The sequence below is a fragment of the Akebia trifoliata genome, chromosome 14 (genome assembly GCF_017979445.1).
Source record: "Akebia trifoliata isolate Shusen 1 chromosome 14, ASM1797944v1, whole genome shotgun sequence".
In the NCBI taxonomy this organism is placed as follows: Eukaryota; Viridiplantae; Streptophyta; class Magnoliopsida; order Ranunculales; family Lardizabalaceae; genus Akebia; species Akebia trifoliata.
Window position 1 is genome coordinate 14,005,884 of NC_141388.1, and position 13,520 is coordinate 14,019,403.

General features: G+C 36.0%; 1 protein-coding gene across 3 annotated transcripts; it reads left to right on the forward strand.

The window, feature by feature from the left end:
- The first annotated feature begins 11,273 nt into the window (after positions 1-11,273).
- Positions 11,274-13,398, forward strand: LOC147386387 (uncharacterized). 3 transcript variants are annotated; one of them, XM_086423672.1, is made up of 4 exons: positions 11,280-11,401; positions 11,743-11,859; positions 11,965-12,040; positions 13,142-13,398. In XM_086423672.1, the coding sequence occupies exons 2-4, from the start codon at positions 11,757-11,759 to the stop codon at positions 13,194-13,196; spliced, it is 234 nt and encodes a 77-aa protein (XP_086279798.1). In that variant the 5' UTR covers positions 11,280-11,401; positions 11,743-11,756; the 3' UTR covers positions 13,197-13,398. The 3 variants fall into 3 exon arrangements, 1 of the variants encoding a protein (XP_086279798.1); XR_015172072.1 differs by lacking the exon at positions 11,965-12,040 and having other exon boundaries at positions 11,274-11,401; positions 11,709-11,859; XR_015172073.1 differs by lacking the exon at positions 13,142-13,398 and having other exon boundaries at positions 11,274-11,401; positions 11,709-11,859; positions 11,965-11,991.
- The last annotated feature ends 122 nt before the right edge of the window (positions 13,399-13,520 follow it).

Sequence of the window (13,520 nt, forward strand, 5' to 3'; positions counted from 1 at the left end):
TCCGACCTGTACATCATATCCTTTAACGGGTGGTCAGTTACTACCCGGATTCAATGCGACAAAAAATAAGGTTAGATTTTGTAGGTCGAGTAAACTAAGGATAGGCTTACTTTCTCATTTTTTGTGTACTTGACTTCTGACGAGACAAGTATTTTGCTTACGTAATAGATTGGATATTCTCGCTCGAGGTCCACTTTGAATAGCACCGAGCTTATGAATAATGTCATGGCTACTAAATAGATCCCCAACTCTTTCCATTTTTTGGAGTGCTGAGTATGGGTGACTGCCTAAATACCTCTTTAGGTTGTGGAAAGCTACCTTGCATTCTTCATTCCACATAAATCTTTTTCCCTTTTTTCAATAGGTTGAACAACATGCAGCATCTATCTGAGACTCGAGAAATGAACCTGTTCAGAGCTGTTATCCTCCTAGCTAAAGTTTGCACCTACTTCAGGTTCTGCGGACTAGGCATCTCAATCAGGGATTGAATCTGATCGGGATTTGCCTCAATTCCTCTCTTTGCAATGATATGCTTGAGGATTTTATCTAAAAACACCCTAAACACATACTTCTTATGGTTTAGCCTCATTCGATATCCCTTTAGGTGCTCAAATGTCTCCTCGAGGTTCTTTTGGCGATCTCCTATTTTTCTGTTTTTTACTAATAGGTCATCGATGTACACTTCGATCGTTCTTTCGATTATGTCTTCAAATATTTTGGTTACTAGCCTCTGATAGGTTGTTCCCGCGTTTTTTAATCCAAAAGGCATAACTTTAAACCAGAACAACCCTTGCTTGATCGTGAAAGATGTTCTCTCTTGATCATCTGCTACCAAAGGGATCTGGTTATAACCCGAGTATTCATCTATGATTGACATTCTTTCATGCCCCAAGGTGGCGTCAACCAGTCTATCAATTTCGACAAGGGGAAGCTATCTTTCGGATAGGCTTTGTTGAGGTTAGTGAAATCAATACATACTCTAACTCTCCCATCTTTTTTCGGTACTGTGATTATATTCGCTATTTACTCTGGTACTCGACTTCTCTGATGAACCCCATCCTTAAAAGTTTGTTGATTTCTTCATTCACCCCTTGCCTCAGGTATGGTGATAATCTCCTTGGCTTTTGACGAACTGGCCGGAATGTCTTTTCGACGTTCAAACGGTGATACACGATGAAAGGGTCTACTCCGAGCATATTTTCGAAATACTATGTGAATACGTCCTTGTTGGCCCTTAACAACTACACCAGCATATCCCGCTCTTGCTGCAGCAGTGTTGCCCAATGTTAACAAGTTGTTCCTGAAAGCATCATTGATCTGCGGGGTGTGCCAATCCACTTTTGATTTTGAGGTTTGGGAGTCGCCACCTAGTTATTACGGTCTGGAACCGAGCATTGACTCAAAACAGATAAAAACAACTAATCTACAAAAAGAAACTAAGTCCAGGGATTACGTTACGGGATTAGAAGGTGTTAGACACCAACCCCATTCGGCAAATGATGTTTTCTACTATTTCCCAAAAAAAAACTACATTGCTAAAAGACCTAAAACAAATAAATAAAATAAATAGAAGAAAAATGTACTTAGATGTTCGCGACAATTTGTTCTCTCAGATATGGTGGAGAGATTCCTCGTATGAGATTCCTTACTTCGTTTCTGTCACTGAATCCGCTTCTGATCTCCAAGATGAAGTATCTGCTTCCTAGATCTAAATTTTTTTATAATTTTTTGATGGATTTCTAGGTATTTTTGAAGGGTCTCTGGGTATTTTTTGAGCCAAAGTTAGGGTTTGGATGATAAGTAAGGGGTTAGGACTTCAAAATTAGGAGTTTGGGAAGGCCAGGGAGGCTTTTTGACGTACTTTTTCTAGGATTTTCTTTGACCTCAAAATTAGGTTGTGGAGGTTCTATATTTATAGAGTTTTTGAAAGAATTAGGGTTTGACTAAGTTTCCTTTTAGATAAAATAAATTAGGATTTTGACTTTAGTCTTATGAGATTAACTTGGTCTTTTTAGATTAGGGTTTTAATTAGGGTTTTGACTTTACTCTTATGAGATTGACTTGGTCTTTTTAGATTAGGGTTTTGACTTAAGTCTTATGAGATTGACTTGATTTCTTTAGATTAAGGTTTTAATTAGGATTTTGACTTAAATCTTATGAGATTGACTTGGTTTAGATTTAAATTAATTTATTAAAGTCTGACTTTACATTAATTAATATTTTATCCATTAATTTCGAAATTAAAAATTTTAAAAATTAAAAAATTATCGTTTTGCCCCCGAAGAAAACTTTTGCTTTTCAAGTCCGTTTTCGATGTTTCGGGATGTTTTGGAATCAATTTTTCGTAAGAAATTCAATGGGATTATTGGTTTGTATCATTTACGAATTTTTTTGGCATGAAATGATCGTGAACCCTATGAGGGGTATTTTCGTAATTTTGTCGAATCTGGTGAAAATCGATGAAATGATTTATTTGATTTCATTTTGTTGTTTTATGTGTTCGAATGGATTTTTCTAAGCATAAAGGGGCTCTAAGGATGTTTTGATGTTATGGCTATTTTGACAATTTGATCATTTTTTAGTGATTTTTATAGTAAAGCTTATTTTTGTCTGCAAGATGATGATTTATATATTTTTGAGATTATATTTTTCTAGCATAGTGTGGTTTCTATAGTTTTATTAGTTTGAGATACCTCATTTGAATTTCTAAAACATATCTAGTAACAAATAAAGCATTGGAATAATCATTCATCATTGGGAATCGTCGCAATCGGGTTGACGAGTTGATTAATCAAGAAAGTGCAAAAATGGGGCGTCTACAGTTCCCCATTAGTGCTAGGTCTACTTGCTCTATTCCCTCAACTACTTTTGCTCGTTCTATCCATGGTTCCCTCTATAATTGCTTAATTGCTCGTATTCGATGGGTGGCTCATTTTTCTTCTTCTGAGGCTCGGTTCAGTTACACTTTCTGGACTTCAGTGCCAAATTAAAATACCTCTATGTCATTTCTTGGTCTCCCTTGATTTCCATCATACCATCTTTGTTGGGGAACCTGATTATCTGATAATAGGTCAATAAAATGACCTTCATCTCGTGTATCCATCTCATTCCCAAGATGGCATTGTATGCCTAGTCTGCATCGATCACTATGAACCTTGTCATAACCACCTTTGCTCATGCTATTACAGGGAGTGTGATCTCCCTTACCAAACTGCTCGGGGCCCCGTTGAATTCGAACACAATGGACTGAGTTGGCAATAGACTCTCTGAGATTCTAATATTTTTCGTCGCTTCCAAGAAGAATATATCTACTGTATTACCTATATTGACCAGGATTCTCCTTAGGTCGACATTCCCGACTGGTAATGCTATGATGAGCGTGTCTTGATAGGACATAGCAATACCTCGAATGTCATCTTCTATAAATACTATCGCCAACTTCCCTACGGAGGACTTGATCTTCGTGCTCTGAGGACCTCCAAAGATACTTGATTTATATTAACTTCATGGCGTATCTTTTTTACCCTTGATTTGGTTATCTAATTTGATTGCCTGTCTGACTAGCATATTCCCGAAATAGTATACACTACCTTACGCCCTTTAGGCTTGTGCTGTCTTTCCCCTTAGGGTAGCCGAGATGGTGGTTTTCGAACTTCTTCTCCCTAGGTCTCTCATCTTCTTCTAGCTGCGGAGGCCACATATCTCCTAAGTTTTTCATCCTCAATCATATCATGTATGATATGTCGTAATCTGTAAAAATCCTTGGTAGGGTGGTCTTCTACTCCGTGGTATTCACAGTATGGTTTTCCCAACTTTCCTCGATAGTCCCGAGGTGGTTGCACGAAGTCGAGGTTACTGTGTATGTGTCTTAGTATCACTAACAACTTCTCGTTGAACGGTATGTAAACCCGTCTTCTCTTCCACCTCAACTGCTCATTTGGGTCTCGTTGTCTCTTTCTGCTACTCCCATCTCCTAGCTCGGTGGTTACTTTTGGGGCCTCCAGACCTCTTGTACTATTAGCAATTGTCTGTGCTTCTCACCTTCTGTTTTTCATCGACTCTTCTACCAGATATACTTTTCAACTTTCGCATAGAGATCTTCAAACCGTGAGGGGTCAGATTTTATCAGTGACCCATGCAACCGTGTTTTGGGGATAATCACTGCTACATAAACCGCACACGCGTTGCCTTGTCCATACTTTCAACGGATATTGCCTTTGTTCAGAATCGAGTAACAAATGAGCGTATACTCTCATCAACTTCCTATTGTAGGTTAAAAAGCGTGTTCACTCCAACTTTCTTCTTACGCAAGTGAACGAATTGTTCGACAAATGTATCATCTAGTTTGGAAAAATTCACTATCAACCCAGCTAGCAGCCTTTGGAACCACGACATAGCCCCTAACCTCAGAATCAACGGGAAGAGTTTGCATAATAGTGAATTGTTGTTGTGATATGAGACCATTTGGCTCTTGTAATGGAAGATATGGTCCATCGGATCTCTCATGTCGTTGTATGTTTCAAATTTCAACGGCTAAAATGTTCTCAGGGGGTCAGAGCTCATTATTATTGTTGTAAACTGCGTTCTCCTAAGCTCCCGAATGGCATTTCGAGCTCTCTGCCTTGGGTCCCTTCCTCAAGCGAGTTCCTCATCTCTCATTCTCAGCATCTATTCGACTTCTCTCCTAGTCATTGGATTCCGAGCTTCAGAACTTCCCTGCTGCGTTCTTACTAACGTAAAATCCACAGTTCGTTCAACTCAATTCTTCATGCTACATGGAGCGTATGCCCCTGACTACCTTCTCCCTCTAGACCTCCTCCTGTCTCAGTTCCTTTGTCTAGTCTCTGTCTGAGCTCCTCGTTTTCCCTCCATATCGTTGTGATCTCATCGTTCTACTTCTCTAACCCCCTACGCATCTCCTCTCTCATTTCTGTTAACAAATGAGACATTGCAAGCATTGGATATTGCGATGATGGAGGTGGATCTACTGGCAAAGGGTTTGATGGCTCTTTGTGTCCTTCATTTCTAGCCTTCACCATATTGGTCATTTTTCTCCTTGTAACATTCCCATGGATGGCACCAAATTGTAGAAGCACTTTTTTTGTTTTTTTGTTCTACCTCGAGATCCTCCTTAAGAACTCCCAACTTGGTTAGTGGCCTGCAATAGGTCCATTCCGATGATCAAGTTAGAAATTAGTGTCGAGCTAATAAATTGTTCTCAGGGAAGGTTTTTTCTAACCTTTGGTTTGAGTTGCCCTTTGGTATTTATAGAGTTCCTAGCTCGTGGATTTCCTAGGATCCTTCCAATGATTTCTGTTGGGGTAGTTGTGCCTGTTCCCTGACCTGTCAATAACAAGAATTGTCACATCTGGTCCTCTGGTGCCAGAGTTGTTACATCTGATCTTGTTAGCACTAGAGTTATTACACTTGATCTTGTCAACACTCTCAGATCATTTGACCTAGTTACACAGAGTGTTTGAGAAGATCTATTTTAATGTTGCTTGGTGAATTCGTCACTGGACTCGGCAAGACGGTTATCACTTCTTCAGGATTGCCACGTGTCAATCACTCTGAGAAATACCCTCCACAGTTTCGGAAACATATTGTTAGAAAAATTCTAGCCCTCATTTCTCGTCTATTAAAGAAGGGTTTGGCCTCCCTTATTGGTATGCCCCTTATACTGAATGTTTTCTGTCACTGAGGCCATTGTTGGTTGATCCATAATATGAGAAAGAGAGAGAGAGAGAGAGAAGTTTAAATCGATTCACCTACACTTGGATTAATATTCTCTCAAAGAATTACTTGGATTTATACGGTACAATCGTTGGATTCAATGGCAACATTCTAATCATTATCTAAAATCATTGTTAATGCTAAGTTTTGAGTTGTATTATTGATGCATTGATCTTATATAAGTTGACATTGATAAGATGAATCTAAGCAATGAATCTATCATAGTCGGACTTTAAAGTCTATGATATGAACGACAACATGTCTTTGGTGGGACCACTTCATTGCATGGAGTGACGGACACTCTAACATATAATATGCAACAGGCAAAACTCCAAGTCAAGGGTCTTTAATAAGGGTACGAGTAAGTATCCTTTTCATGCAGCAAAGCTGCGTGGCTTGTACGAGGGGTCACATTTGAGGGCAATTCTGAAAAGAAATTTCTCCATGACTAATTTTACTACAACCAGAGCTCTCTTGCTCAACAAATTACAAGGCGAAGAAGATATCACACAAGACAGTGTGAAAAGTGCAAATTACTGTTTTAAGCTTCAGCGCCCGTGTTACGGTACAATCTGTGGCAAGATAAGGACGAGAGAATAAGTAGATAATGTACGTGGGCCCAAGTTTGACACAATGTCGCTGTAGACAACGACAAGATCTGAAGCGAAAATTTTTCACAGAACGTGATGGACAAGTGTTATCCTTCGTACATTAAGAAATTTTCACACGTGCGGTCTGCTAATTTACTCAAATGAAAAAAACTAGGGGAGTGAAAAACAAAAGGAAAATGCTGAAATGACCCTATGGGATTCTTATAAGTCTGACGTGGGATGTGCACATAACCATAGATGTATTTTCTCGTGATACGAGTAAAAATGATTCGAAACAAAAATGTGAACTACGTACTAAAGATTAAAGAGGTTAAATTTAAAAATAATTTACCATTACTATAAATGTTTTGAGCTTGAAGATATCAAATTTTTGGGAGAAAAATTATGAATTGAAGTTGTGGGTATTAATGTAATTTTTATAAGTATTTTCAATTAGACTAAGATCAATGGATTTGACAATCAGTTTAAAAATGGAGGGAAGGACCTAAAGTGGAGAGAAATGTTCAAATCAACAATTAATTTAAGAAAATAAATATAGGTGCAAAGAACAAAGGTAATTGTGGTAATTTAAAATTTCTAAGTATAGACTTACTAAAAGTCATTTTCATTTATTTGATAAAAAAGACTCCCACATTTAAATTTAATATGGGTTTATATATATTTTTTATAATTTAATAACTTGGTGTCAACAATCCTTCACTTTGTTAATCTTGAGGGATTGGCTCTTTAGCAATTTCAGACCAATAAGTGGTTAATGCTTGTAGATAGTTAATTTGATTCTCAATATGAGCATTAATTCCCCAGGGGCCACACGTGAGAGTGCACTCTCACTTACCCGGTGCATGTGATTTGTGGACATTGCACGTGCTCTAGAACTAGTCCTTGGAAAAGACCATGATTTATGGACTGGGCAAAGCCCAGATAAGGCTCAATTCCCCTATCTTAGGGATACCCAGTTATCAAAAAAAAAATACCTTCACTTTGCTTTCTCTCATTATAGTAGTAAAGATTAGGACTGCAACTTGGGCAGGCTAACCCAAATTCAACCTAGGCAATACTGGGTTGGGTTATATGGAAAATGAGTTGAGCTTGGGCTAGGAAATCTTAACCTAAATTCTTGGGTTGAGGCTTGGAACAACCCAACTCAATCCGAACCTAATGCTATATATTTACATATAAATATTTTTATTATTAAAAAAATTATTGGTTTTCTCTTTCTAAATATATTTGTAAAACTAAGGAAAAAAAATATTTTTATTGATGTTTCTTTCTACATTTAATTTATTGTTATATATGTAAAGCAAAGTATTTTACTGATTTTTGAGGATGAAGAGTCATTTCTATATAAATTTTGAAGAGAGAAAAAAATACTCCAAAAGTCACAAATCACAATTCACAACTACGAAGCTCTCTCCATCTTCATTCTCTCCCATTTTTTTCTCTCTACTTAGTATTTCATTATTTTCGTTTGCTCATAGACTCCTAATTAGGATTGACTTTAAGAAATCTTCAAATTAAGTAAGAGCAAATCCAACGGACTCATTACAAGTCAAATACTCTTTATTATGTCAAATGATAAAATAAGCGTCCAACAAACTCTCTACTCCTTCAAGTTAAAGTAGCGAACACAAAGATCGAGACGAAGACTTGCCACATGTAGCAAGAGTATTTTGCTAATTATTAATAAAATTATAATATAAAAATACTTCCCTTACTATCTTAGTAAGATTTTAAATCTTCTAAAAGACGTTGTGCCCACATGAATTATCACATTGACAGTCGTCACATCATCCTTTTAGATTTTATGAAAAAACAATCATTTTTCAAAATATGGGTTAGAAGTTTCGGATTGGGTTGATTTTTTGTGAGGATGATCTTCTAATCAGATCATCTTCACAAAAAATCAGCCCAATCTGAACCTTCTAACCACATCAAAAGTGATTTAGATTGTGGACCATCAATTTTTTATCAATAATTTGTAAACCACTTTTGATGGATTTAGAAGTTTCTTATTGGACTGATTTTTTAGATCATCCTCACAAAAAATCAGCCCAATCCAAAATTTCTAACCTACATTTTAAAAAATAATTATTTTTTACTTATGATCCTAGGTGTTGAAATGGGCTTCTATCTAACTCCTAAAACTTAAAATTAAGATTCAACAGTTAATTTTTTATTTTTTTCAAACTTCTTAGAATTTCATTCTCTAGAAACTTATGGCATCAGATCATGTTTTTGGATTTCAAAATGCGAGGTCACGACTCTTATTCATATTTGAGTTAATTTTCAATAAATGAAAGATTTGTAGAGTTTATTGGAGCACTCATCAATTTTTAGGTTAACCAAAACAACATTTGTCAGATTTTGGCAAGATATGTTCATTATTTCAAAAAGCATTGTTGGAGATGCTAAGTCTTCTTCTTGTATGTTGTTGTAACGTTGATAGTGTAACTTTGATAATATGGGATTTGATTTAATACGATTTGCCTAAATACTATTTAAATGATGAATTTGGAGGTTGTGTGCAAATTTATGTACTAGTGATTTTATTTTTTTATATTGTATTTTTTTTTAAGATATAAAATAAAATTTATGTATTGATTCAAATGAAATTAGGCTTACTCAATGAATTCAACCTGCCCAAAATTACTTAATTTGGGCTAATCCGAACTCAACCCAATTTTAGAAGCCCAATCTCGGATTGAGATTGGATTAATGAGCTCTAACCAGATGGTTGGGTTGAGGGTTCTACAACTTGGGTTGAGCCTAGCTTGACCCTCCAACCCGTCCAAGTTGCAGCCCTCGTAAAGATGTTTGTTTAATCCTACGAAATCTTTGACATTAGTGTTATCTAATGCAGATGTACCCCTTGATCAAAAGACCATGACAAGCAGCAACCTTAAACAGAGGATATGAAATATCTAAAATACCCTCATGTTTGCAGTAGATGAAAAAGGTAAAATAACCTCTTTTGACAGGAAAATCATATAAATTATCCTATTTATCTCAATTACGATATATCTACATGAATCCAAGTTTCAGCTTTTTCTCACTCTATAGTGTTGTTTCAGAACTTGTATACCTTGTTTAAATTTGCTTTAATAATTTCGTGCATGGAGAATATTTTGGGTAATTTGGAAAAAAAAAATTGTGAATCTGTTTTAGTAATTCCATACATAGAGCACATTTTGGGCAGTTTAGGATAAAATTTCAAATTGCCGGTTAATTCACCATCAGTTAATAACTCTCGACTTTTGAAAAATATTTTGCCCAAATCATCAGATGACTCTAATATCAATAATTTCAAAAGAGGTAATAATCTTAAATGGTTTTTTTTTTTTTTTTTTAATTTGTTAATTCTTTAGAATACATATAATACATTTGCCCCATTTAAATAATTGAGTAATTTAATTATTATCTTTTATTAGGGGTGCAACTTAGTTATCGACATAGGTTGATTCCACTAAATAAGAAACTGTGCCTTGTAGGTCATGACCTTCCCATGTTCAGGTGAATTTGGGATTCTCATGTGTTCTTATTTTTATGACATGCCCGTTGAACCACTATAGTCAGCGGTTATAGATTAATAAAAAATGATCTAAAAATCAAAACCCTTGGTTAGTTATCACTACAATAAAATAGGGATATAGCAACGGTTGCTGATCGTCGTTATAATGAAAAAACCGTCACAAATACATATAGTGACAGCCACCCGGACCATCGGTGAATGTCCAACGCTATATGTATTATCAACGGCCAACTATATATATGGGACTTTTATATATATATATATATTTATATGGGAAATGTTCAGCAACAAACATTTTGGGAAAACATTTTTCAAAACATGGGTTAGAGGTTTTGGAATGTGCTGATTTCTGGTGAGGATGATCTCTACGGTGAAGAGATCATCATCACCAAAAATCAGCCCATTCCAAAACTTCTAACCCCATCAAAAATGGTTTACAAAAAATGGACGGTCCACGATTTTTCAACTTGTAACATGGGGCTAGAAGTTTTGGAATGGGCTGATTTTTGGTGATGATGATCTCCTCACCGTAGAAATCATCCTCACCAAAAATCAGCCCATTCCAAAATCTCTAACCCATGTTTTGAAAAATGTTTTGCCAAAATGTTTGTTGCTAAACGGGACCCTATATTTATAGGAGGCGTTCAGCGCCTTACTATTTAACAGTCGTTTTAACAAACAAAACTTGATCGTTGGATATAGGCTAATTGGACGGACGAGATTGAATTAAACAGCGTCTACGTTTTAAGTTATGAATTAATGAGTTTTTACAGAACCATCCCTCAATTTATTCGTAATTAATGTGACCTCCCTGGCACAATTAAAACCCGATCGAACATTAGAATAGAGAGTTCTCCATCTCGTTCTCTCTAATAGTCGTTCGGCTGAAACCATGGTTTTTAGACTCGGTATCACGTCTCGTCTCGTTCAGCTCCGATACCGAGTTGACTCGAACGATACGTCTCGTCTCATTCAACATTGAGACAATGGTTTTTAACCATTTAAAAATTTTGAAAAATCAGAAATGATTCCTATTAAAAAATGAACCCAAAAAAATATATAATTAAAAAAACAATCAATTTTGGGGTGAAATAATAGAGGGTTGAGTCTTTAACTCATTTGTCTCGGTTAACTCGGTTGAGATTTTTAAAATCTCGTCCGATACATCTCGTTTAACTCACGAGTTAAACATTTTCTATGATGTCTCGTTCGTATCACCCGAGATATTGGAAAATATCGTCCGAGATGACTCACTTATCTCACAATACGCAGTCATCTCAAAACACTTTGTGAGTTGGTCTCATTGGGCTCCGATACCGAGTTAACTCGGGCGATACGTCTCGATCTCGAACGAGTTTAAAACCCATAGTTGAAACCCTCGAACCTCACTCTCTCATTCTCTCTTGCTCGAGCTTTCTAACTGCAACTAGATCGTTCTCAACCCTCTCTCGCTCTCATTGCAACTTCATCTCACGAACACAAACGGCTGCAACTCTCGACCTCGTTCGCACGAACGGCTGCTACTAAGGTTTGATTTTGATCTTCACTTTGGTAAACTAATTCCACGAATCCATACTTGTACCAGTACGAATCACTTATTATTGAGAGATTAGGGTTTTGATTGTTATTTGGGATTTATTTGATGCATATGTTCTCTCAGTGATCCATGTCGTTTGCTAATGCATTTGATATACATTGATTTCTTTATCAATTAGGGGATCTATATTTTCTTGGTTGATTCTATTGATCTATATGTATTATCTGAACTAAGCTCTTAAATTTACGATTTTGATTATTTTTTACCTTAATCGTGCAAATTTATGGTGTTTATTTAGGGAGGCGTTCAATAACACGCATTGTTGATGATAGATTGCAAGGCGAAGATGCATAATTCTTCAACCGGACCCTCCTCAAAGCCAAAAGTTGGATCTTTGCAGCCATCTGATTCTTCTTTCAAGCGCAAACGAGGTGTTTTCCATAAAGATTGTAAGTAAATATCAGTGATGTTGTTTTTTTTCAATATTGGATTCATTCATGATCTGAATTCGATAGTTTTGCTTTAAAATTGTCTTTTTTTCTTCGATATTACAGTGCAACACATGATGTATGGATTCGGAGATGACCCCAATGCGTGTATCACACTCTTATCACCATTCTCCATTTTAATGTATATGTTTTTAGCTTATAATTTATAATTTCTTTGTCTATGATATTAATGTGGTAAATTTGTTAATTGGAAACTAGAAATCTATAATTTGATATGATCCATGAATAATTGTGGCATAGCTCATGAAAATAGAACAAGAACACTAGGGTTCCTATAGTCTGAGATAGGTAGTAATTAAGTCACTCTCATCTCATCCATGGATGTAGGCACGATGCTGAATAACACAGATCATGTGTTGTTCATGTGTGTTCTTTGTTTTATATTTTTATATTGTTATTTTTGTGGGTTTTTTTGGATGCCCGTAACCCTAAAACGAGCTCTATGTATCTGAAATCCAAAATGCCAACCATATGTGACTCACTAAGTCCCAAGAATTACAACCAGAGTCATTTTATAGCTCGACCAAAGGGGCTCCCCATACTACGCCTGTGACACCTAATTTGTGATTTTGTGTATAAGTGTACTATACATCCTTGGTGATCAATCACCAAATAGATTCAAGACTATATCATAACAATGGGATCGCCCATGAAGCACATACCTTTGAACATGGTCTAGATTCTTTGCTTGGGTCCATATTGATTTGAACTTTGACCTATACAAGTGAACTAACAAATCAAGCAACAATCAAAGATTTTGTAGATTAACTGAAGTAATCATGAGTTATTATTAAATATTTACTCGTTAGAAAGTAAACAAATTGAAGTAGCCATTTGTATGTGGAAACCCAACAAATATTTCAGGCAATATTATTATCTATCATTTATTGAAATTACTGTAGTCATCATGAAAAATAGCCATTTTTTAAGACAAGGCATGTGCCTTCATATCTTTTCTTACTAGCTCCATCCACTTATCTACAAATAAGTGAAACTATTTGAATTTTGTGTATTTGCCTTGCTACAGTTGGGACAAAACCATGCCACTAGGTATAAATTGGGATGAAGGCATGTGCCTTCATATTTGAATTTTGTGTATTTTCTTTCAAAAGTGAGAATTCAAAATTCATATTTTTACACTCTTTAATAATAGTGTAGGTTGTTTGGTATGTTTACTATGCTTCTGATTGGTCTGGTTTCTTTTAACTCTTTGATCATGCAGGATACGCCAAAACTTCACCGATGTACAGAACTTCTTTCTATGCATGAGAAACTGAAGCAAGCAAGGAAGGCTTTTGACGTAGATGAAGATAAGATTGTCTTGACAGCAGAGTGATATGGGAAAAATACAAGACCAATTCCTTTCTTTGGGGTTCTGCCTTTTAGGTGGTTCCCGCTGTGTACATGACAGTTTCCTATATTAATACACATGAAGATTGCCAGTTATAGTTATTTTTCTCAATTTAGATCTTTTCTAAATGTTTTAGAATTTTTTTCTTTCTTTCTGGAAACTCCACTTTAAAATGCTTGGAATTTTGCCTTAATTTGATGCTGCATCCACTACAAAAAAGTGCCCAACCACAATCACGCATTATCATCAC